The 24371-nt window shown below is 41.9% G+C and overlaps 1 protein-coding gene across 2 annotated transcripts in view; it reads right to left on the reverse strand.

Moving 5' to 3' along the window:
• Nucleotides 1-24371, reverse strand: part of RFTN2 (raftlin family member 2) — a 101772-nt gene that overhangs the window by 16763 nt on the left and 60638 nt on the right. For both annotated transcript variants that reach the window (XM_034954740.3, XM_003825315.5), the window contains exon 8: nt 10911-10989. In XM_034954740.3, coding sequence (XP_034810631.1) covers nt 10911-10989 — 79 coding nt within the window. The remainder of the gene's footprint in view (nt 1-10910; nt 10990-24371) is intronic.

Raw genomic sequence — 24371 nt, forward strand, 5'->3', positions numbered from 1 at the left:
ACCTACCCAAATCCTATAAAACGGCCCTACCCCTGTCTCCCTTCGCTGACTCTCTTTTTGGACTGAGCCCGCCTGCACCCAGGTGATTAAAAAGCTTTATTGCTCACACAAAGCCTATTTGGTAGTCTCTTCACACAGACACGTGTGACATGTTAAGTTTAATAAATACATCTTCAGCAATCATATCACCTCTCCTACCCCACCCTCATTTCACATTAAATAATAACATTTCCAACAAACCAAACTGTGATGTTCTCATAACGTAGACTATAGAAGTCTGAAGCCCAACTAGTTCTTGGAGATGATCTACTTCAGTCCCCTTATTCTACAGAGGTGCGGCCCAGACCCAGAGAGAAAACAGGATTTGTCCAAGGTCATGGAATAGCTGGCCCGGAACTGTAGCCCGAGTCTCTTACCTTACTCTTTTCACACTGTCTTACCCACATCTGCAAAAATATGAGTAGATTTGCTGTAAAAGATTTGTGTGTTTCCTAAATAAAAATTTCATTCAATCATAAAAATAACACACATTTAATATAGAAAATGTGACAAAAACAAAGAAAAAAGCAAAACCCACCTATAATTCCATCTCCCAGAAATACAACTGTTAAAACCTCGGCATATTTTCCTATTTTTTTCTCTCTCTACATATATATGTTTGCATGCACACAGACGATGTATAGAAACAGTACATAAAACTTTTTTTTGAGATGGAGTTTCACTCTGTCACCCAGGCTGGAGTGCAGTGGCACGATCTTGGCTCACTGCAACCTCTGCCTCCCAGGTTCAAGCGATTCTCCTGCCTCAGCCTCCCAAGTAGTTGGGATTACAGGAATGCACCACCATGCCCAGCTAATTTTTGTATTTTTAGTAGGGACAGGGTTTCACCATATTGGCCAGGCTGGTCTCAAACTCCTAATCTCAAGTGATCTGCCCACGTTGGCCTCCCAAAGTGCTGAGATTAATTACAGGTGTGAGTCATGATGCCCAGCTCATAAAATGTTTTATACCTCACTTTCCCATTTAGCACTGTATTGTGAATATTTCTCTATGTCAATAAAGAAATAAAGATTTCCCATGCTACATTTTTAGCCTTACTCATATACTTCCTCACTTTCTTTTGATATTTTCACTGTAAAATTGGAGGAAATTATACCAAGATTTGGATGCAGAACTAATAAAACCTTTGATAAAATCTACTAACTTTTCAGTCATTCCTATTTACAAAAAAAGGGTGACCCATTAAAAATACATGAAACCTAGTGACACATTAGTTGAATTTAGGGTGTCCTACCATTCTACCTTTCAGTTTTCACTGTTGGTATCTTAAAAGTAAAAGACTTAAGTCAGAATTTTACCAGCAATCATAAAACATTGGACACAATCTTGGATAGCGTTATGATGGATACAATGGAAGCGTGGCTAAGAAATTTAGTTTATAAAGCGACAAAAACATGGAATGGACATTGAGGATTTCTTTCCTTCTTAAACCTTGCAATCCTAAGTGTAGCTCTTGGACCATTTGGAAGAGTTAGAGGTTTTGAAACACGCAGAGAGGTGCTACCCTTGCCTGCTCATAGAACATATTCCTGGATCTTCCCAGCTTGGGGCTGTCAAAATCATGGAAGCCTAGGAAGGGGGATGGGTATGGTGGACTTATTACTACCTTTCCAGCCAGCTTTCCTATCCATCTTCTTCTCTACTGCAGTGTGGGCAGGTGACCCAGTCAGATCTGACCAGAGTCATTCCCTGGGACTACTATACTGACTCTAGGATAAACAAGTTCTTTCTTTTTGATAAGGAGGCCAAGCTTACCTCCTAAGGAGCCCTCTGCACATACACACAACACACACAGAAGCCAAACAAACAGATGAGAGGAAACGTCTTGACCATGTGGAATCTCTGATGTCAGTAAGTGAGGTCTTCGGTTATTTTTCTTTTTCTTTCTTTTTTTTTTTTTCTGTCTGAGACAGAGTCTCACTCTGTAGCTTAGGATGGAGTGCAGTGGTGCAATTATGGCTCACTGCAGCCTCAACCTCCCAGGCACAAGTGATCCTCCCACCTCAGCCTCCAGAGTAACTGGGACTACTCTGGACACCTGTGCACACCAATCCATGTTCAGCTAATTTTTGTATTTTTTGTAGAGGTGGGGTTTCACCATGTTGTCCGGGCTCCTTCCTTCCTTGTTCTTTTTTTTTTTAAGATGGAGTCTCACTCTGTCGCCCAGGCTGGAGTGCAGTGGCGTGATTTCTGCTCACTGCAACCTCCACCTCCTGGGTTCAAGCAATTCTCCTGCCTCAGCCTCCTGAGTAGCACTTGCCACCAAGCCCGGCTTGCCACCACGCCTGGCTAATTTTGTATTTTCAGTAGAGACAGGGTTTCATCATATTGGCCAAGCTGGTCTCAAACTCCTGACCTTGTGATCCACCTGCCTTGTCCTCCCAAAGTACTTGGATTACATGTGTGAGCCACCTCGCCCAGCTGTTCTTTTTTTTTTTTTTAAATGTTGTGAGCTATGCCAGTATAGCCTTCCCACCTAGAAACCAATAAATTCCCTTATATACATAGGCTAGTCTGAACTGAGTTTATGTCCCTTACAACCCAAAGAACACCAATAAGGAATATAGAAACAAGCTTGAGTGGCCAGAAGAGTGCTGCTCTCCCACCCTAAATCTGCCCTTATGGCAGCAGGGATCACTCTTCTGACTCAGCATAGCTACCATTTCCTCGAATCCATTTAGAGGCCTCTCCCCAAAATAAAGAGAAATAAAAATAGATAAAAGGAACAGCAAGATAAAAAGACTCTGGCCTTTTGGCATCACACAGAGAAAAGAGAAGTTAGCAACTTCACTAAGCTTCATAAGCATTCCATGACCCAAGGACAGTCTTTACTGAAGGACAAAGGCATAGAAAATATAGTCTATATAATTTGTAGAGCAAATTGAGCTTTGACATTTTATTTTTTAAATGAACATCAGTAAAAGTGACTTTGGGGTGTACAATTCTATGAATTTTAATACGTGTATAGATTTAACCACATTTGGGACACGGAACAGTTCCACCACCCCAAAACACTCCTCTATATATCCCTCTATCACACCCTTCCACCACCCCTAATCCCTGGAAACCACTGATCTGTACTCCACACTATAGTTTTGTCTTCTTGAGAATGTCATTTAAATAGAATTATACAGTCTGTAATCTTTTGAGGCTGGCTCTTTTATTCATTAAAATGCTTTTGAGATTAATCCAAGTTATGTGTATCAGTAAATTCTTTCCTATTCATTTTTATTTTTTATTTGTAGAGACAGACTTTATCTTATTTTACTTTTTTATGAGATGGGGTCCCAAGTTGCCCCAGTTGGTCTCAAACTCCTGGCCTCACGGCCCGCCACCTGCCTTGGCCTCCCAGAGTGCTGGGATTACAGATGTGAGACACCATGCCCAGTCCTTTTTATTTCTGAGTATTTAATTGTATGGATGTACCACTGTTGTTTATTCATTCACTTGTTGAAGACATTTGGGTTGTTTCCAGTTTGAGGTGATTACGAACAGAGCTGCTACAAATACTTGTGTGTAGGTTTCTGTGTGAACGTAAGTTTTTATTTCTCTAGGTTAAACACCCAAGACACGGACTGCTGGGTCATATGGTAAATGTCTGTTTAACTTCCTGAGAAGCTGCCAAACTGTTTTCCAGGGTGGATGATATGGTTTGGTTCTGTGTCCTCAACCAAATCTCATCTTGTAGCTCCCATAACTTCCACGTGTTGTGGGAGGGACCCGATGGGAGATAATTGAATCACAGAGATGGGTCTCTTCTGTGCTGTTCTCATCATAGTGAATAAATCTCATGAGATCTGATGGTTTTAAAAATGGGGCCAGGCACAGTGGCTGACGCCTGTAATCCCAGCATTTTGGGAGGCCAAGGCAGGCGGACCACGAGGTCAGGAGTTTGAACCAGCCTGGCCAACATAGTGAAACCCCATCTCTACTAAAAATACAAAAATTAGCCAGGTGTGGTGCTACGCGCCTGTAATCCCAGCTACTCAGGAGGCTGAGGCAGGCAGAATTGCTTGAACCGGAGAGGCAGAGGTTGCAGTGAGCTGAGACCATGCCATTGCACCCCAGCCTGGGTGACAGAGTGACTCTGTCTCAAAAAAAAAAAAAAAAAGGAGTTCCTCTGCACAAGCCCTTTGCCTGCCGCCATCCACCATCCACGTAAGATGTGACTTGCTCCTCCTTGCCTTCTGCCATGATTGTGAGGCCTCCTCAGCCATGAGGAACTGTGAGTCCAGTTAAATCTCTTTCTTTTGTAAATTACCCAGTCTCAGATATGTCTTTATCAGCTGCGTGAAAACGGACTAATACAGTGGATATACCACTTTGCATCCCCAGCAGCTGTGTATGAGGGTTCTGATTGCTCTCATTCTCCCCAGTTCTTGGTATTGTCAGTATTTTTTATTTTAACCATTTTAACAGGTGTATGATATCTCATTATGCGTTTTCATTTGCACTTCCCTAATGGCTAGTGATTTAAGCATCTTTTCATGTATTTACTTCTCATTTACATATCCTCACTGGTGAGGTGTTCCAGTCTTTTAATTATTTTTTACCTGGGTTCTTTTCTTACTCTTGAATTGTGAGAGTCCTTGATACCCCTTGGGTAAAATCGTTTGTCATGTATATGATTTATGAGTTTTTCTCTCCCAGTTTGTGGCTTGTCTTTTCCTTCTGTTAACAGTGTCATTCACAGAATAAAAGTTTTATATTTTGATGAATTATATTTTTTCAATTTTTAAATAGATTATGCTTTTGGTCTTATGTCTAAAAACTTTTTTTTTTTTGAGACAAGGTCTCACTCTGTTGCTCAGGCTGGAGTACAGTGGCGCGATCATGGCTCATAATAGCCTCCATCTCCCAGGCTCCAGCGATCCACCCCCCCTCACTCCCCGAAGTAGCTGGGATTACCCATGTGCGCCACCATGCCCAGCTAATTTTTGTATTTTTTGTAGACAGGGTTTTGCTGAGCTGACCAGCTGGTCTCAAACTCCTGGATTCAAGTGATCCTCCTGCCTCAGGCTCCCAGAATGCTGAGATTACAGGTGTGAGCCACCGCACCTGGCCCCTAAAAACTCTTTGCCTAACTCCACTTGACAAAGATTTTCTCCCATGTTTTTTCCTAATAGTTTTTTAGTTTAACTAAAATGAATTCTCTTAATAGCTTAGAGAAAACTGAGGTAGTAAATGAGGGTCTAAATATTTTGAAATGACATTTTTCATGTTTAAAAACAGTCACAAGTATCTAGAATACTGCAGAAGATCTGTGAAATATAAAACAAATTCCAAAAGTAAAGGTCTCCATAACTTCCGAAGAAAAAAATCCAATGATATGCTTTCTTCATTGTGCAATCTTCAATTTCCTCCCCCACAACAGGGGCATGAAATGGATTTGTTGAACATAACGTGTCCAGAATTGGTGGGTCCTTGATCTCACTGACCTCAAGAGTGAAGCCACGGACTCTCACTGTGAGTGTTATGGTTCTTAAAGGCGGCGTGTCCGGAGTTTGCTCCTTCTGGTGTTTGGATGTGTTCGGAGTTTCTTCCTTCTGGTGGGTTCGTGGTCTCGCTGGTTCGGGAATGAACCCGCAGACCTCCACGGTGAGTGTTACAGCTCTTAACGTGGCGCGTCTGGAGTTGTTCGTTCCTCCCGGTGGGTTCGTGGTCTGGCTGGCTTCAGGAGTAAAGCGGCAGACCTTCGCAGTAAGTGCTACAGCTCATAAAGACAGTGTGGACCCAAAGAGGGAGCAGCAGCACAATTTATTGCAAAAAGTAAAAAAACAAAACTCCCCAAGTGGGGAAGACAAGCCCAGCAGGTTGCCACTGGTGGCTCAGGCAGCCTGCTTTTATTCTCTTATCTGGCCCCACCCACATCCTGCTGATTGGTCCATTTTACAGAGAACCAACTGGTCTGTTTTACAGAGAGCTGATTGGTCCGTTTTGACAGAGTGCTCATTGGTGAGTTTACAATCCCTGAGCTAGACACAAAAGTTCTCCACCTTCCCCACTAGATTAGCTAGATATAGAGTGCTCATTGGTGCATTTACAAACCCTGAGCTAGACACAGAGTGCTGATTGGTGCATTCACAAACCTTGAGCTAGATACAGAGTGCCAATTGGTGTATTCACAATCCCTTAGCTAGACACAAAGATTCTCCAAGTCACCACCAGATTAGCTAGATACAGAGTGTCAATTGGTGTATCCACAAACCCTGAGCTAGACACAGGGTGCTGATTGGTGTGTTTACAAACCTTGAGCTAGATACAGAGTGCGGATTGGTGTATTTACAATCCCTTAGCTAGACATAAAGGTTCTGCAAGTCCCCACCAGACTCAGGAGCTCAGCTGGCTTCACCCAGTGGATCCTGCACTGGGGCGGCAGGTGGAGCTGCCTGCCAGTCCTGCGCAGTGCGCCCATACTCCTCAGCCCTTGGGCGGCCCGTAGGACCGTGCACAGTGGAGCAGGGGGCAGCACTCACTGGGGAGGCTCCGGCGGTGCAGGAGCCCACGGTGGTGGAGAGGGGGAGGCTCAGGCATGGCGGGCTGCAGGTCCTGAGCCCTGCCCGGCGGGGAGGCAGCTAAGACCCGGTGAGAAATCGAGGGCAGTGTGGGAGGGCTGGCACTGCTGTGGGACCCGGCGTACCCTCCGTAGCTGCTGGCCTGGGTGCTAACAATGCCCGGGGCCAGCCGGCCGCTCTGAGTGTGGGCCCGCCGAGCCCACGCCCATCTGGAACTCGCCCTGGCTCGCAAGCACTGTGCACAGAACTGGTTCCTGCCCCGTGCCTCTCCCTCCACGCCTCTCCCTCCACACCTCCCTGCAAGCCGAGGGAGCCGGCTCTGGCCTCGGCCAGCCCAGAGAAGGGCTCCCATGGTGCAGCGGCGGGCTGAAGGGCTCCTCAAGTGTGGCCAGAGTGGGCGCCCAGGCTGAGGAGGCGCGGAGAGTGAGTGAGGGCTGCGAGGGCTGCCAGCACTCTGTCACCTCTCAATAACAGTACTGTTCTGTGCTCAGTGAAATTGGGTAGGAAAAGTCTTGATATTAGTCTTAGTAAAAGAAACAAGAGAAAAATTTTTTTTTTTTTGAGATGGAGTTTTGCTCTTGTTGCCCAGGCTGGAGTGCAATGGCATGATCTCAGCTGAGCACAACCTCTTCTTCCCGGGTTCAAGCAATTCTCCTGCCTCAGCCTCCTGAGTAGCTGGGATTACAGGCATGTGCCACCACGCCCAGCTAATTGTGTATTTTTAGTAGAGAAGGGGTTTTTCCATGTTGGTCAGGTGGGTCTTGAACTCCCGACCTCAGATGATCCGCCCGCCTTGGCCTTCCAAAGTGCTGGGATTACAGGCGTGAGCCACTGTGCCCGGCTGAAGAAATTTTTTTCAAAGGTCAGACTCTAGGTTAATTTCTATCAGCCCATGAAATCTATTGTTTAATGAAAACTCATTGACAATCCTAGGACAACATTTGTAATGTTTGAAATATCTACCAACTGTTTTTAAAACTAAACATCTTTGAAAAAATTCTTTGAAAGACTTTATAAACAAAGCAGTCTTCCCATCAACCCCTTCCAAACAATAACTGATTTCAGGGTATTAACAAAGAACAGTGCTATTATGGATCTGTGACTGCATAAATTTTTTCAAGGCGTATTGTAAATACAACTTTCACAAAATATATATGAGATAGCTAAATTAACATTTTGGTAATAAATTAACTCTATATTGATATTAATAGTTTACTGTCCTGAAAGTATTACTACCATTTTGAGATAAAGTAAGAAATTGTTTCCTTAAGTAAAAACTGAATTTGCAAATCAGCTTTCTGTTATAGCTGTTAGACACTTTGACTCCTACCTACAAGTTCTACCCTGAAATAATCTCAAGATCCTGCGGTTTCTTGCTAGAAAAATTAAGCATTTGTCAAATGAAGAAATGGTAAATCCATTTAGAAGAGGAATTGTAAGTTACAAAATATATTATTATTAGATTTGTCATTGATACAAGCCAACTATATATACTTCCCATTATATAAATGAACCAGTAATTTTACATTTCAGTGAAATATAAAGATTACCCAAAGAAAAGCTATGACTAGAGACTACTGGATAGTATCTAAAGCTAAACAAAAAAGAGCTTGGTACAGTGGTGAGCACCTGTAACCCTAACTACTTGGGAGGCTAAGGAGGATTGTTTGAACTCAGGAGTTTGAGACCAGACTGGGCAACACAAGAAGACCCTGTCTCATAAAAAAGTAAAACATGATCAACAAAAAGGGCCTGCATATTTTTGGGGAATTAAAAACCTTATATCTAATATTAAGTAAAAGAGACTGTGAGGTAGCTGGATTTGGGTCTTACATCTTCACAAACACAACTCCATGGCCCTCAGTAAATCAAAACCCCATGAGGCTGTGAATTCTGATGATTTTTTCCTAAAAATAATGGCCATTTGTAGAATGTTAAAAAGAAAGAAAGAGGCCGGGTGTGGTGGCTGACACCTGCAATCCCAGCACTGTGGGAGGCCGAGGTGGGGGGATCTCGAGGTCAGGAGATCAAGACCATCCTGGCCAACAAGGTGAAACCCCGTCTCTACCAAAAATACAACAATTAGCTGGGCCTGGTGGTGTGTGCCTGTAGTCCCAGCTACTCGGGAGGCTGAGGCAGGAGAATCACTTAACCAGGGAGTAGGAGGGTGTAGTGAGCCGAGATTGCGCCACTGCACTCCAGCCTGGTGACAGAGTGAGACTCCATCTCAAAAAAAAAAAAAAGAAGAAAGTTGTGACATGATGAGAAGTTTGCTTTGGGGGAAGAAGAAAGGACAACTTTTTCTGGCCATTCTCTGCATATACCCACCTTTGCTTCTTTTAGGCAGAATATTTCTTTTCTTTTCTTTTTTTTTTTTTTGAGACAGAGTCTCACCCTGTTGCCGGGCTGCAGTGCAGTGGTGCAATCTTGGCTCACTACAACCTCTACCTCCTGGGTTCAAGCGATTCTCCTGCCTCAGGCTCCCGAGTAGCTGGTACGACAGGCACATGCCACCACGCCTGGCTAATTTTTGTATTTTTAGTAGAGACAGGGATTCTCCATGTTAGCCAGGATGGTCTTGATCTCTTGACCTCATGATCCGCCCACTTCCGCCTCCCAAAGTGCTGGGATTACAGGCCTGAGCCACCACGCCGGGCCAGAATATTTCTTTTATTTAAGTAATTTTTTTTGAGACAGGGTCTCACTCCGTCACCCAGGCTGGAATGCAGTGGCATGATCACAGCTCACTGCAGCACTGAACTCCTGGGCTCAAGTGATCCTCCCACTTCAACATCCCAAGTAGCTGGGACTACAGGCATGTGCCACCATGCCTGCCTAATTTATTTTTTAATTTTTTGTAGAGACAGGGTCTGCCAATGTTTCCCAGGCTGGTCTCAAACTCCTGGGTTCAAGCAGTTCTCCCACTTCAGCCTCCCAAAGTGTTGGGATTACAGGTGTGAGCCCCTGTGCATGGCCTAGACGGAATATTTTTTAATAAACTCATGAACTTGAGTCATCCTCATTGTTGTGGAGGGTTGCAGTGCTCACTTGTGGGCTTTAATGTGGTTTCTAATTCTGTGTACTTGGTCATTCTATTCTCCTGCCTCTCCGTCTTCCCAACAACCTCTCTACCTCTCTACCGATTTACCTACTGACCCAGCCAGCCTCTTTCCAAAATTAATGTGAGACGATTTAGCATGACTGTATTATACACACAGTCAATCTAGCTCTTTGATAGTTTAGATAACTTTAAAATGTACTAAACAATGTTTTCTTTTTTCAAATCTCTGCAGCTTTGCCTGAAAACATAAAACAACGTTTTCTTGATTTAGATACAGAAAAAGAATCACTTTAAATAGTTTTCTGGTCCATTTTCAAATTTCTTGTTTTGCAAGTTATGCTTTATTAATGCACAGATTGCCTCATTCAATCATTGTATTCCAGCTGTGCATCCAGTAAGATCAAGGTGACTTGAGGATCAGAATAGCCCTTCAGCAAAGTGCTGAAAAAATATGAACTTGAGTAGATAACATAAAAGAAAAGTGTTGCCAAAGGTCAATATACCCAAGGTTGCATGGATGCATTGCAAGATCAGGCACATTCATTCACAAGATTTAGAACTGTAAGGGCAGAAAAAACTGTTCCTCTCTCCTCTTAGGTTCAGTAGCTGAGAACTACAAATTAAACTGACAAAAGACATATTAACAGGAGAAAAGGTTTATTTTCAATGCACACAGTCTCTTCACAGAAAAGTGGCAAAAACCCAAAGAGGCAGTTTGGTGTAGAAGACCTGGGAGTTTATATACCATTTTAACAAAGGGTAATAAGTTGTGGACAGGTGACTAGATGAGGGAAAAGGAGTTTGGGCTTCTGGGGAAGTAAATTGTGAGAAGGCAAATACATGGGGTAAACGAATGGAAGATCAAGCTTATTTTAGTAAGGTTTGTTTTTGCAGACTCTTCAGTGTGAATTGTCTCTGGTGATTAGACACGTTTACAAATGGAAATTTATGTCGCCTTTATAAAGTGACATGTGTGCCCTTGTTTTTCAGCAGAAAGGTGGAGGACAGAGAGTTCCTCCTGTGTCTGCTGTTTCTTAATTGCCTTCAGCTCAAAGTAATCCTCTTGCCAAAGTGGCATATTTTGTGATGGCATATTATAATCCCCTTTGGAACTATTTCATGTTGCCTGATTGCTAGCACATTTCCCTTATAGGTTGGTTCAGAGGACTGTTTCCATATCATGTCCACGCTTTCTTATTTGGAATTACAATGAGAGTTTAAGGATTAAATGCTTCAATATAACATTCAGTTAATAAAGCATCAATTTTACTCACATCTGGTGTTTGAGCAGCTGAATTCCACATAACTGGCCTCTGAAGGAATACGATCTGCTTTGTAGCCAAATTCCCTTCACTGCAAATTAAAACAATAGTATTAGTATTTGTGAGTTAGTAATTCTCTATATTTCATAATTGGCTAGAACATTCCATATGTAGTTTTGTAAAATAATCTTCTGACCAAAAATAATTATAAAATATAAATCTTTTTTTCTTCCAGTGATGGAAAGAATGTAAAATATAATTCTATAAAAACCACATCTGGAAAAACAGGAAAAACCCCTAAAAACTGAATATGGTCACTATAAAAGGAAATAATTTTAATGTTTAAAGACACTTGTAATCTCACCAAGCTAACATCAATATTTTCATTTCTTTGTTTCCCCTCTTAGTCTTTATCAGCTTGTGTAATTTGCATGTCTGTGATCACTGCACATTTATATTTTGTTTCTATGCCCTTCACTGAACGCTCTTTTCCTTGTTTGTACACTGTAATCCTATTTTTAATGGTTGCATAATAACTCAAAGAATTAAGATACCAAAATGTACTAAGCCTTTCTTTTATTATTGGAAAATAAGGTTGCTTCCAGTTTCTTGCCAGTTATAAATATATGATGCTATTATAAAACATATGTATCGTATTCCTCTTATGAATTATTTTCTTGAAATGAATACTTAGGAGTGGGATTATTAGGTCAAATCTTATGATTTAAGCTTCTTGGTATGCATTGTCAAACTTGCCTTATAAACAGAAGAGACTAATTTAGGCTGCCACATGTGAGAAAATTTACATCCATTTTCAATTGAGGGACTTCAACTATAGCTAGATTTATTTTCAGATGCTTCTTTGTAGTCAGCTACTCAGTATTCTCCTTATTTAACTATCATCATGGCAAATTACCCCTTGCCAAAGACTACTTGGGGTTTGTATTCCTCTGAAATGCTTTTCACAGAGTCTCCATGGATTTATGGGGAGGAGTGTCTGTAGCTAATGTTGCTCAGTTACGACTTTTATTATGCAAAAAACCCCTACAAAACCTTACTATTAGCTGCATTTTATGCTGAGCCCTTTTTCTGGAAAATGAATGCAACACTGAAACTCTGGCTTTAGAGTTATATGTCAACTGCATACCATTTGAAAATCCCAGCCTTACTGATACCACTGAATTTTGAGAAATATCAAATCTTCCTCAAAGTGATAACAGGAGACTGCTTCTTTTTTATTTTTGAAAGGCTGTTTCTAGTCTAATCTCATTCCATTTTGACCTTATCTTTGATTGGAACAAAAAACTTTTATAAAATATGTAGTAACTTAGGGAACAAATCATCATGAGGCTTTGGTACACGGGCGGGATTAGCATGTGTACAGAAAAAGCTGGTCACATGTTTTGGGAGCATGAAGTGTGCTGGAAAAAGCCATGGCTTTGGAACCAGACAGTTCCTGGGTTCAAATCCAAACTCTGTCATAGTACCTAATAGCTGATGCCTTTAATCATTTAATCCGTAAATTGTGTTTTCTTTTTCTTTCTTTCTTTTTTTTTTGAGATGGAGTTTTGCTTTTGTTGCCCAGGCTGAAGTGCAGTGGCGTGATCTCGGCTCACCGCAACGTCACCTCCTGGGTTCAAGTGATTCTCCTCCCTCAGCCTTCCGAGTAGCTGGGATCACAGGCATGTACCACCACACTGGTCTAATTTTGTATTTTTAGTAAAGACGGGGTTTCTCCATGTTGGTCAGGCTGGTCTCAAACTCCCGACCTCAGGTGATCCGCCTGCCTTGGCCTCCCAAAGTGCTGGGATTACAGGTGTGAGCCACTGCGCCCAGCCTCTCTGATTTTTTTCTATCAGGGACCTCAATAAGTGATAAGTGAAGAATAAGAGTGCATGAAGAGCCTCCCATTGTGCTTGCCACAAGAAGGAACACAACAACTGTGATTTCCTTCCACTTTTCCATTCATTTAGTGAAATATAGGGTGCAGTTAAGGGAAGGGGAGAAAAGTTTCAGAATCAAGAATATCTTCCAGAGAGCAAATTCAAGGGACAGCAGGACATGGTGGTTCATGCCTGTAATCCTAGCACTTTGTGAAGCTGATGGAGGAGCATCCCTTGAGCCCAGGAGTTTGAGACTAGTCTGGGAAACATACTGAGACTCTTGTATCTACAAAATCATTAAAAGAAAATTATCCAAGTGTGGTGGCACATGCCTGTGGTCCCAGCTACTCGGGAGGCTGAGGTAGGAGGATCACTTGAGCCCGGAGGTTGAGGGTGCAGTGAGCTATTGATCACGCCACTGAACTCTACCATGGGTGACAGAAAGATAACCTATCTTAAAAGAAAGAAAAGTAAAGAAAAAAGAAAAACAAATTCAAGGGACAGGGTACGTGGGAATGCAGAAGAGACCTTCTGGGTAATGTTCCAGGTGTGTGATCCAGGCGGAGAATTACATGAAAGAACCAGGTCTGGAACGATCCGAAGATGGGAAGCAGGGATCAGGGTAGAATTATTCTTCTTGAAGAGAAAGCAGGAACGCATTGGGGTAGGGATTGTTGGAGACCTTACAGGGAGTTCTTTCACACTAACTGTGGATGGGGCAATTCTGAATGCACTAAGATCTGATGTTTGACCTACGGCAGGCTTTACAAACTTTACCGTGCATTCCAAACATTGAGGTGCCTGTTGATTCCAGGGTCCACTCCAGTCTTTTGGAATCTCCATTTCACCAGGCTGCCCAGGTGGCCCTGATGCACAGTAAATTTGGGAACCATCACCAGAAGAGACAGACTTGGAAGTGTGGACTTCTCAGGCCTTGGGGATTACTTGGTGATACTTGCTACTATCAAAGGCATTCACTGTTTTCCTTGAATAATAAAACCCACCAACAGTTCCTGTTGGTATGGAGTGTGGAAACAAAAAGGGCTTATTTTCTGGAAGCATCCTTGATGTCTATTTTACCATATTCTTCTTCTTCTTCTTTTTTTTTTTTTTTGACGGAGTCTCGCTCTGTCGCCCAGGCTGGAGTGCAGTGGCGCGACCTCGGCTCACTGCAAGCTCCGCCTCCCCGGTTCACGCCATTTTCCTACCTCAGCCTCCCGAGTAGCTGGAACTACAGGCGCCCGCCACCATGCCCGGCTAATTTTTTGTATTTTTAGTAGAGACAGGGTTTCACCGTGGACTCGATCTCCTGACCTTGTGATCCGCCCACCTCGGCCTCCCAAAGTGCTGGGATTACAAGCGTGAGCCACCGCGCCCAGCCTTACCATATTCTTCTAATGTGACTTGTGTCCTTAAATGTTTTGGACAATTTTAGCTGGATAGGCTGCCTAGAGCCATGCTGAGGACACATATTTTTCACCATCTTTAGTTTACCAATTTATTCCTGACCTGACTTGTCTAAAATATAAACGAATTTGGAATGTGGGCGAGGAGTTACTTACTCCCTCTGCTGTGTGACACAATTTCTGGCAGCAACCCCAAATTATGAAAGAGTATCTCTACCAGCGGATCCCGAGGCAGTGTGAGAAGGAGAAAGAGGAAGGAGGTGGCTTATCAAAGGCTTGGTGGGTTGGAGGTGGAGGTAGGTGGGTTAGGGGTGTATGTCAAGGAAAAAAGTCCTCAGATGGTGTGAAGTACACTGCTCGATCCTGGGTTGAGAATCATTGTCTGTATGTTTGAAATAGGATTCTCTCTGCCAGCGTTCTACTGGATATTTAACACAGTATGCAGAGAGGTGAAACATGTGGCACAGGGGAGGGCGAACCCTCCACAGCTACTTCAGTGAGGCAAGAGCACTGTCAAACCTATCCCTCCTGTGGTGTGAAGGGGAATTGCCTCTGAAAGGGCAGAAGCTTTTTAAGCACGAGCTTTATTTTATTTTTTTTGAGGCGGAGTCTCCACTCTGTTGCCCAGGCTGGAGTGCAGTGGTATGATCTGGGCTCACTGCAACCTCTGCCTTTCGGGTTCAAGGGATTCTCCTGCCTCAGCGTCCCAAGTAGCTGGGATTACAGGCACACACCACCACATCTGGCTATTTTTTTGTATTTTTAGTAGAGATGGGGTTTCACCATGCTGGCCAGGCTGGTCTTGAACTCCTGATGTCAGGTGATCCACCTGCCTCGGCCTCCCAAAGTGCCAGGATTACAGGCATGAGCCACCTCGCCTGGCCTAAGCACGAGCTTTAAAACTGTTCTGTTGAAACTGACGAGTAATGCCTTCCAGTGGCCCTATGGGGAGTGCTGTTTGGGGAGTCTAATGAGATAAAAAAGCAAACATGGAGATGGTTTGTCAAAGGCTGACAACTTTAGACAGCATCCAGATGCTCAAATAAGACTTTGGAAGGTCAGCATCTGCCTACCTCTTGGGGACGTCCTCGTAGTCAGATCCTTAATTTGAGATATGTCGGAAACTTCTATGTCCCTGGTTTTCTGAGGGCCATTTTGATTTAAAATAGGTCCTGCTACTTTCAGACCAGCTGTGAGACCATGTGGAACTTGTTTTGGTTTCGAGGCTCTAATCATGGTAGACCTAAGGGAAAGAGGTCTGAAGCCTTATAGAGGGACGCCTATTTGGTAAAGCAAGTAAGTCCCTTATGGTTCTCAGTGGTTCCTGAGATAATTCTATTTACAGAATTGGGATAGAATATTTTTCCCTTAGCAAACTGGTGGTCATTATGGCACCTGAGAGGATGTTTCAAATGCCCTGGATGGTTTCAGAGGACAGAGCCCACATCTCTTATTCCCTACAAAAAGGTTCATCCAAAAGGTGCTGTTAGTTAAGTAAGTGACTTAGTATCTTCTTAAGAGGGATTTAAGAATCTTCTGGTTCTGTTTTAGACTTTAATGGACAGTCATGTTTGATGTATTAGAAAACAAAGGCAACTTTGGAAAATATGCTTGATTTAGAGATAGTAATTTAAATTCTGAAAAAGTTCTAGTACAAACTGTTTTGGTGACAAGTATAGAGAACAGTCTACAGAGAAGTGATGAGAACATTGACTAGTCCCTTCATCTCTGAGGGCAGCAGATGATCCCTGGTGCTGTGGTCAGCACGAGGGCACAGGCTGCATGAAGGACAGGTCAGCCGGGGCAGGCTGAGTTCTCTGCAGGCAGAAGTGGTTGAACATTGTCAATGAGATAGTGGATGTAAAGTTCCTACACCCTGGATATGGACCCTGGAGCATAGGAGATGCTCAGAAATGTTTCCTTTTCTCTTCCCTGCCTTCTTCTATGCATTTCATAAGAAAGCACAAAGAAGATTCTATGTGAATGTCATTTGAGGGAGAGGGATTTGCTGTGACAACAGCATGACTATCAAGAAGACTGGGTCTTCCCACTAACAGAAGATCTCTTGGACTAAACTAATAAAAACAACTTTGACTCCTGTAGTGCTCTCAGCGTTCCAAGTCCTTTCTGTGTACATTAACATGCTTGTTTCTTATGATAATCCTTTAAGGTGTGCAGAGCAGACATTTTCTCTATTTTATGGATAGGGAAATTGAGACTCAGCTTTTAAGACCTTTGTCTTGGGTCTCCTCTAGTTCCCACTCTTTCTACAACACTGCATTAGCTCTACAAGCAAATGTAGAGTGACTACATTTGCTTGTAGAGCTCACTGAAGCCCTGACTACAGGAAGATGTGGGTTAGTTTAATTCTATTCTGACTAGAAAACTTTATAATTAGTGGATAAGTCTAAGCTTATTTTACCAAATTCCAGATTTTTATTTAGCATCCTAAATTAAGCATTCCACCTTATAATGTTCAGAAGTTATAGTGGAGAATAATGAAGAAAATAAACACAAATGTTCATTTTTCTTGGGCCAATTAGACTACTTAAGCAAACCACACAGGTCCTGATGTTAGTGTGGCAAATGGAAGAAGAGACAGGAGCAAGTTCATGATCCGTGGTATTAAAGTGTGACATAAAAGATTAATCATTGAAAGCTTTGCCTTAAAATTCCCCCAAATGAATTCAGTTTTGTGCAACAGTGACTAATACTAGTTGTAAAAACAAACAAGCAACAAAAATGAAACTAAAAAAAAGTTCTATTTATAGTTTGACACTATCTTTTTATTATTATTATTATTATTTTGAGATGGAGTCTTGCTCTGTCACCCAGGCTGGAGTGCAGTGGCGTGATCTTGGCTCACCGCAACCCCCACCTTGTGGGTTCAAGTGATTCTCCTGCCTCAGCCTCCCAAGTAGCTGGGACTACAGGCGTGCACCATTATGCCTGGCTAATTTTTTTTTTGTATTTTTAGTAGAGACGGGGTTTCACTGTGTTGCCCAGGCTGGTCTCAAACTCCTTACCTCAGGTGATCTGTCTGCCTTGGCCTCCCAAAGTGCTGGGATTACTGGTGTGAGTCACTGCCCCCAGCTGATAATTAAATTTAAAAATTTTTTTTGTAGGAAGTTACAAGGACAACTTGAACTTATTTTTGGTTCAATATGTGCCCATAATTTCAAGCATCTTTGAGAGCTATAGTACTTAGAATTTATGGATAGGTGGGAGAAAGTTGTTCTACATTCTTTAAGATATAAAAGCCAAGATCTTTTTTTTTTTTTTTTTTTTTTTTGGTGAGATGGAGTCCTGCTCTGTTGCCAGGCTAGAGTGCAGTGACGTGATCTTGGCTCACTGCAACCTCTGTCTCCCAGGTTCAAGTGATCCTCCTGCCTTGGCCTCCTGAGTAGCTGGGACTACAGGTGCACGCCACCACCATTTGACCCAGTCATCCCATTACTGGGTATATACCCAAAGGATTATAAATCATGCTGCTATAAAGACACATGCACACGTATGTTTATTGCGGCACTATTCACAATAGCAAAGACTTGGAACCAACCCAAATGTCCAACAATGATAGACTGGATTAAGAAAATGTGGCGGCCAGGCGTGGTGGCTCACGCCTGTAATCCCAGCACTTTGGGAGGCCGAGGCGGGCGGATCACGAGGTCAGGAGATCGAGACCATCCTGGCTAACACGGTGAAACCCCGTCTCTACTAAAAATACAAAAAATTAGCCGGGCGTGGTAGCGGGTGCCTGTAGTCCCAGCTACTCGGGAGGCTGAGGCAGGAGAATGGCGTGAACCCGGGAGGCAGAGCTTGCAGTGAGCCGAGATCGCGCCACTGCACTCCAGCCTGGGCGACAGAGCGAGACTCCGTCTCAAAAAAAAAAAAAAAAAAAAAGAAAATGTGGCACATATACATCATGGAATACTATGCAGCCATAAAAAATGATGAGTTCATGTTCTTTGTAGGGACATGGATGAAACTGGAAATCATCATTCTTAGCAAACTATTGCAAGGACAAAAAACCAAACACCGCATGTTCTCACTCACAGGTGGGAATTGAACAACGAGAACACATGGACACAGGAAGGGGAACATCACACTCTGGGGACAGTTGTGGGGTGGAGGGAGGGGGCAGGGATAGCATTAGGAGATATACCTAATGCTAAATGACGAGTTAATGGGTGCAGTACACCAACATGGCACATGTACAACATATGTAACAAACCTGCACATTGTGCACATGTGCCCTAAAACTTGAAGTATAATAATAATAATAAAAAAGCTTTCATTTATAGTTCCAAAATTCATTAGACTAGAAGAAATAGAATTGTTAATTTGTATTTTATGTTAACTTTTGCTTCATCTTACACATTAATTAATTGTCGTGGCTTAACATTTGCAACTCAAAAGTAAATGAGTTAATTCTTGCTTTTGAAAGCTGAAATAAAATTTTGCTTTTTAAAAGGAAAATTATAAAATTAAATTTTGGCTTCCAACTTTGCAGCTATGTGCTTAGTCACAAAGTTCCTTTGCCTATGACCCTGAATTTGTTTCTCAGGTATCAGTATGTGTTAAAAACAAAGAAAAGGGCACTGCTACAGTTTAGTTGTCCCACCTCCTCCTCACCCCACAAAATGTTTAACATTTATGTTCAGATGAGAAAGAGTGATGGTAACTGGAAGTATATATAATAGACAAAATTGATTATTTTAAGAATGTGGCCTTATCAAAATACTGCTCACAGCAAGATTACTATGAGTTTAACTCATGATGGAATTACATGACACTGTTTCTGCAAAATTTAAATTAGTAAGAGCAGAGAACTGCATTAGAATGGGCCAAATCCTAACCTCTCCCTCAACTGCATGTATATAAATGTGCAACATCTGCTTTGGCTGCCACATGAAGATTGAGATTGAGATTGGGACTCCACAGACTTCCAGTGCTTCTGAGCTGTGATGCCCATGAGGCTGTTGGGCCTGTTCTACAGGGGCTGCAGAAAATGGAAGAGGGGAGCAGAGCTCAGCATCACAGTGAGAAGACCAATTTCTCTTGTTATTCACATCTTGTCCTTAGGGACCAGACTTTTTTTTTTTTTTTTGAGACAGAGTCTTACTCTGTTACCCAGGCTGGCGTGCAGTGGCATGATGTTGGCTCACTGCAACCCCTGCCTCCCTGGTTCAAGTGATTCTCGTGCCTCAGCCTCCTGGGTAGCTGGAACTACAGGTGCACACCACCACGCCCAGCTAATTTTTGTGTATTTTTAGTAGAGATGGGGTTTCACCATGTTGGCTAGGCTGGTCTCAAACTCCTGACCTCAAGTGATCTGCCTTCTTTGGCCTCCCAAAGTGATAGGATTACAGGCATAAGCCACTGTTCCTGGCCGGGACCAGACTTTTTTTTTTTTTTTTTTTTTAATACTTTAAGTTCTGGGGTACATGTGCACAACGTGCAGGTTTGTTACACAGGTATAAGTGTGCCATGTTGGTTTGCTGCACCCATCAAATCATCATTTACATTAGGTATTTCTCCTAATGCTATCCCTCCCCCAGCTCCCCACCCCACAACAGGCCCCAGTGTGTGATGTTCCCCTCCCTGTGTCCATGTGTTCTCATTGTTCAACTCCCACTTATTAGTGAGAACATGCGATGTTTGGTTTTCTCTTCTTGTGTTACTTTACTGAGAATGATGGTTTCCAGTTTCATCTGTGTCCCTGCAAAGGACATGAACTCATACTATTTTTATGGCTGCATAGCATTGCATGGTGTTTATGTGTCACATCTTCTTTATCCAGTTTATCATTGATGGGCATTTGGGTTGGTACCAAGATTTTGCTATTGTGAAGAGTGCCGCAATAAACATATGTGTGCGTGTGTCTTTATAGTAGTATGATTTAGAATCCTTTGGGCATATAACCAGTAACGGGATCACTGCGTCAAATGGTATTTCTACTTCTAGATCCTTGAGGAATTGCCACACTGTCTTCCACATGGTTGAACTAATTTACACTCCCACCAACAGTGTAAAAGCGTCCCTATTTCTCCACATCTTCTCCAGCATCTGTTGTTTCTTGAATTTTTAATGATCACCATTCTAACTGGCATGAGATGGTAACTCATTGTGCTTTTGATTTGCATTTCTATAATGACCAGTGATGATGAGCATTTTTTCATGTTTGTTGGCTACATAAATGTCTTCTTTTGAGAAGTGTCTGTTCATATCCTTCACCCATTTTTTGATGGGGTTGTTTGTTTTTTCTTGTAAATTTGTTTAAGTTCTTTGTAGATTCTGGATATTAGCCCTCTGTCAGATGGATAGATTGCAAAAATTTTCTCCCAATCTGTAAGTTGCCTGTTCACTCTGCTGATAGTTTCTTTTGCTGTGCAGAAGCTCTTTAGTTTAATTAGATCCTATTTGTCTATTTTCGCTTTTGGTGTTTTAGTCATGAAGTCTTTGCCCATGCCTATGTCCTGAGTGGTATTGCCCAGGTTTTCTTCTAGGGTTTTTATGGTTTTAGGTGTTACATGTAAGTCTTTAATCCACCTTGAGTTAATTTTTGTATAAGATGCAGGGAAGGGATCCAGTTTCAGCTTTCTGCATATGGCTAGCCAGTTTTCCCAGCACCATTTATTAAATAGGGAATCCTTTCCCCATTGCTTGTTTTTGTCAGGTTGTTAAAGATCAGATGGTTGCAGATGTGTGGTGTTATTTCTAAGGCCTCTGTTCTGTTCCATTGGTCTATATATCTGTTTTGGTACCAGTACCATGCTGTTTTGGTTACTGTAGCCTTGTAGTACAGTTTGAAGTCAGGTAGCGTGATGCCTCAGCTTTGTTCTTTTGGCTTAGGATTTTCTTGGCAATGTGGGCTCTTTTTTGGTTCCATATGAACTTTAAAGTAGTTTTTTCCAATTCTGTGAAGAAAGTCATTGATAGCTTGATGGGGATGGCATTGAATCTATAAATTACCTTGGGCAGTATGGCCATTTTCACGATATTGATTCTTCCTATCCATGAGCATGGAATGTTCTTCCATTTGTTTGTGTCCTCTTTTATTTCCTTGAGCAGTGATTTGTAGATCTCCTTGAAGAGGTCCTTCACATCCCTTGTAAGTTGGATTCCTAGGTATTTTATTCTCTTTGTAGCAATTGTGAATGGGAGTTCACTCATGATTTGGCTCTCTGTCTGTTATTGGTGTATAGGAATGCTGTTATTTTTGCACATTGATTTTGTATCCTGAGACTTTTCTGAAGTTGCTTATCAGCTTAAGGAGATTTTGGGCTGAGACGATGGGGTTTTCTAAATATACAATCATGTCTTCTGCAAACAGAGACAATTTGACCTCCTCATTTCCTAATTGAATACCCTTTATTTCTTTCTCTTGCCTGATTGCCCTGGCCAGAACTTCCAACACTATGTTGAATAGGAGTGGTGAGAGAGGGCATCCTTGTCTTGTGCTAGTTTTCAAAGGGAATGCTTCCAGTTTTTGCCCATTCAGTATGATATTGGCTGTGGGTTTGTCACAAATAGCTCTTATTATTTTGAGATATGTTCTATCAATACCTAGTTTATTGAGAGTTTTTAGCATGAAGTGCTGTTGAATTTTGTCAAAGGCCTTTTCTACATCTATTGAGATAATCATGTGGTTTTTGTCATTGGTTCTGTTTATGTGATGGATTACATTTATTGATTTGTGTATGTTGAACCAGCCTTGCATCCCAGGGATGAAGCCGACTTGATTGTGGTGGATAAGCTTTTGAATGTGCTGCTGGATTCGGTTTGCCAGTATTTTATTGATGAGCTTCATATCATTGTTCATCAGGGATATTGGCCTAAAATATTCTTTTTTTGTTGTGTCTCTGCCAGGTTTTGGTATCAGGATGATGCTGGCCTCAAAAATGAGTTAGCGGGGAGTCCCTCTTTTTCTGTTGATTGAGATAATTTCAGAAGGAATGGTACCAGCTCCTCTTTGTACCTCTGGTAGAATTTGGCTGTGAATCCGTCTGGTCCTGGACTTTTTTTGGTTGGTACGCTATTAATTATTGCCTCAATTTCAGAACCTGTTAGTGGTCTAGTCAGAGATTCAACTTTTTCCTGGTTTAGTCTTGGGAGGGTGTATGTGTCCAGGAAGTCATCCCTTTCTTCTAAATTTTCTAGTTTATTTGCATAGAGGCGTTTATAGTATTCTCTGATGGTAGTTTGTATTTCTGTGGGATCGGTAGTGATATCCCCTTTATCATTTTTATTGCGTCTATTTGATTCTTCTCTCTTTTCTTCTTTATTATTCTGGCTAGTGGTCTATGTATTTTGTTGGTCTTTTCAAAAAACCAGCTCCTGGATTCATTGACTTTTTGAAGGGTTTTTTGTGTCTCTATCTCCTTCATTTCTGCTCTGATCTTAGTTATTTCCTGTCTTCTGCTAGCTTTTGAATGTGTTTGCTCTTGCTTCTTTAGTTCTTTTAATTGTGATGTTAGAGTGCCAATTTTAGATCATTCCTGCTTTCTCTTGTGGGCATTTAGTGCTATACATTTCCCTCTACACATTGCTTTAAATGTGTCCCATATATTCTGGTATGTTGTGTCTTTGTTCTCATTGGTTTCAAAGAACATCTTTATTTCTGCCTTCGTTTTGTTATTCACCCAACAGTCAATAAGGAGCAGGGTGTTCGGTTTCCATGTAGTTGTGCAGTTTTGAGTGAGTTTCTTAATCCTGAGTTCTAATTTGATTGCACTGTGGTCTGAGAGACAGTTTGTTGTGATTTCTGTTCTTTTACATTTGCTGAGGAGTGCTTTACTTCCAAACATGTGTTCAATTTTAGAATAAGTGTGATGTGCTGAGAAGAATGTATGTTCTGTAGATTTGGGGTGGAGAGTTCTGTAGGTGTCTATTAGGTTCACTTGAGGATGAGGTTTTTTAATGTTCTTGGTATAGTACAATTTGATTCAGCTGGACCAAAAGTCCCCTGCCTTTAAATTCTGCCTGCTGGATATAAATGAGTGCATGTCTTTCTTCTATCCTGTGTTCTAAAGTTCTCTCTCTCTCACCCCCTCCCTTACCCTCATTTTCTCTCTCTCAGTGTAAGGTTAGAATTCAGTGTTTCTGAAAGTGCATAAAAATTGCTTTGGGATTCCTGTTACAATGCACATTCCTGCCCACACTCCAGAATTGGAGAGGGGAGCCATGCTGCTGTTTTGAGGTAGCCAAACAGAGGGAACTTTGGCTCCTCCTTCTCCTTTATTTTGGTGGTTTAACAATATTAGCTGCTAACTCAGCTGGTTTGGTCCTCCACCAAATTTGCTCTGAAGAGTTACTGTCAACTTTCACCTTGAACTCTTGAAGGAAAAAGGATTGAGCCCATTGGTATTATTAATAGTGATAACAATTAAGAAGGGATTCTGGCATGTTTTCAGGACCAACAACAATAACTCTGGAATAATGTGGTGATATAAGATTACAGCATCATGACGTTTCCATGGTAATGCAGCTTTAAACCCTAGTGGTGTGATATTGCCTAGGGTAATTGAAGCAACAACTTTAACCTAGGGACGTACTGTATCTATGTAATCCAATAACAGGATATATTTGAGTGAGGGAAAAACAGCTTATATATAGGCCATTCAGGTATGGCTTAGGTGACAGAAGAGTAGGGAAAATGTTGAAATTACTTAAGACTCTGTTGTTGCATATAAGACAAACACATGTAAGGAAGAATGTTTTCACTGACAGTAATTTTAAGTTATGTTTTCGACATGTGGGCCGCAAAAAGAAGATGATGATAGACATTCCTTTTTCTGGGTGTGAGAATATGTGTAAGCAGATATCTTAATAATGTCATTATGTATTTCTGTTGCTTTTATTATCTTGTCATCTTCAGTGCTGATTTTGTATATAGTGAACTAGAGTATTTACATTTTCTGAAACATCCTGATTTAGGACAGGCCAAGCTATCATCCCTGAACACTGGTTTCAACTTATCAGAAATTTTGGTTCTGCTAAGGATTGCGTCCCAAAACATTAGCCCTAATTCATTAGCTTAATATGCCCAGCCCCTGTATAGGTACTTTGCATGTATTATCTTAGTCATAGTGATAATCCACTAAAGTTGATATTATTGTCCAATTTTTCAGATAAGGAAATTTATCTTAAAAAGGTTAGATGACTTGCCCAAATCATACAGC

This window comes from Pan paniscus, chromosome 13 (assembly GCF_029289425.2).
Source record: "Pan paniscus chromosome 13, NHGRI_mPanPan1-v2.0_pri, whole genome shotgun sequence".
In the NCBI taxonomy this organism is placed as follows: domain Eukaryota; kingdom Metazoa; phylum Chordata; class Mammalia; order Primates; family Hominidae; genus Pan; species Pan paniscus.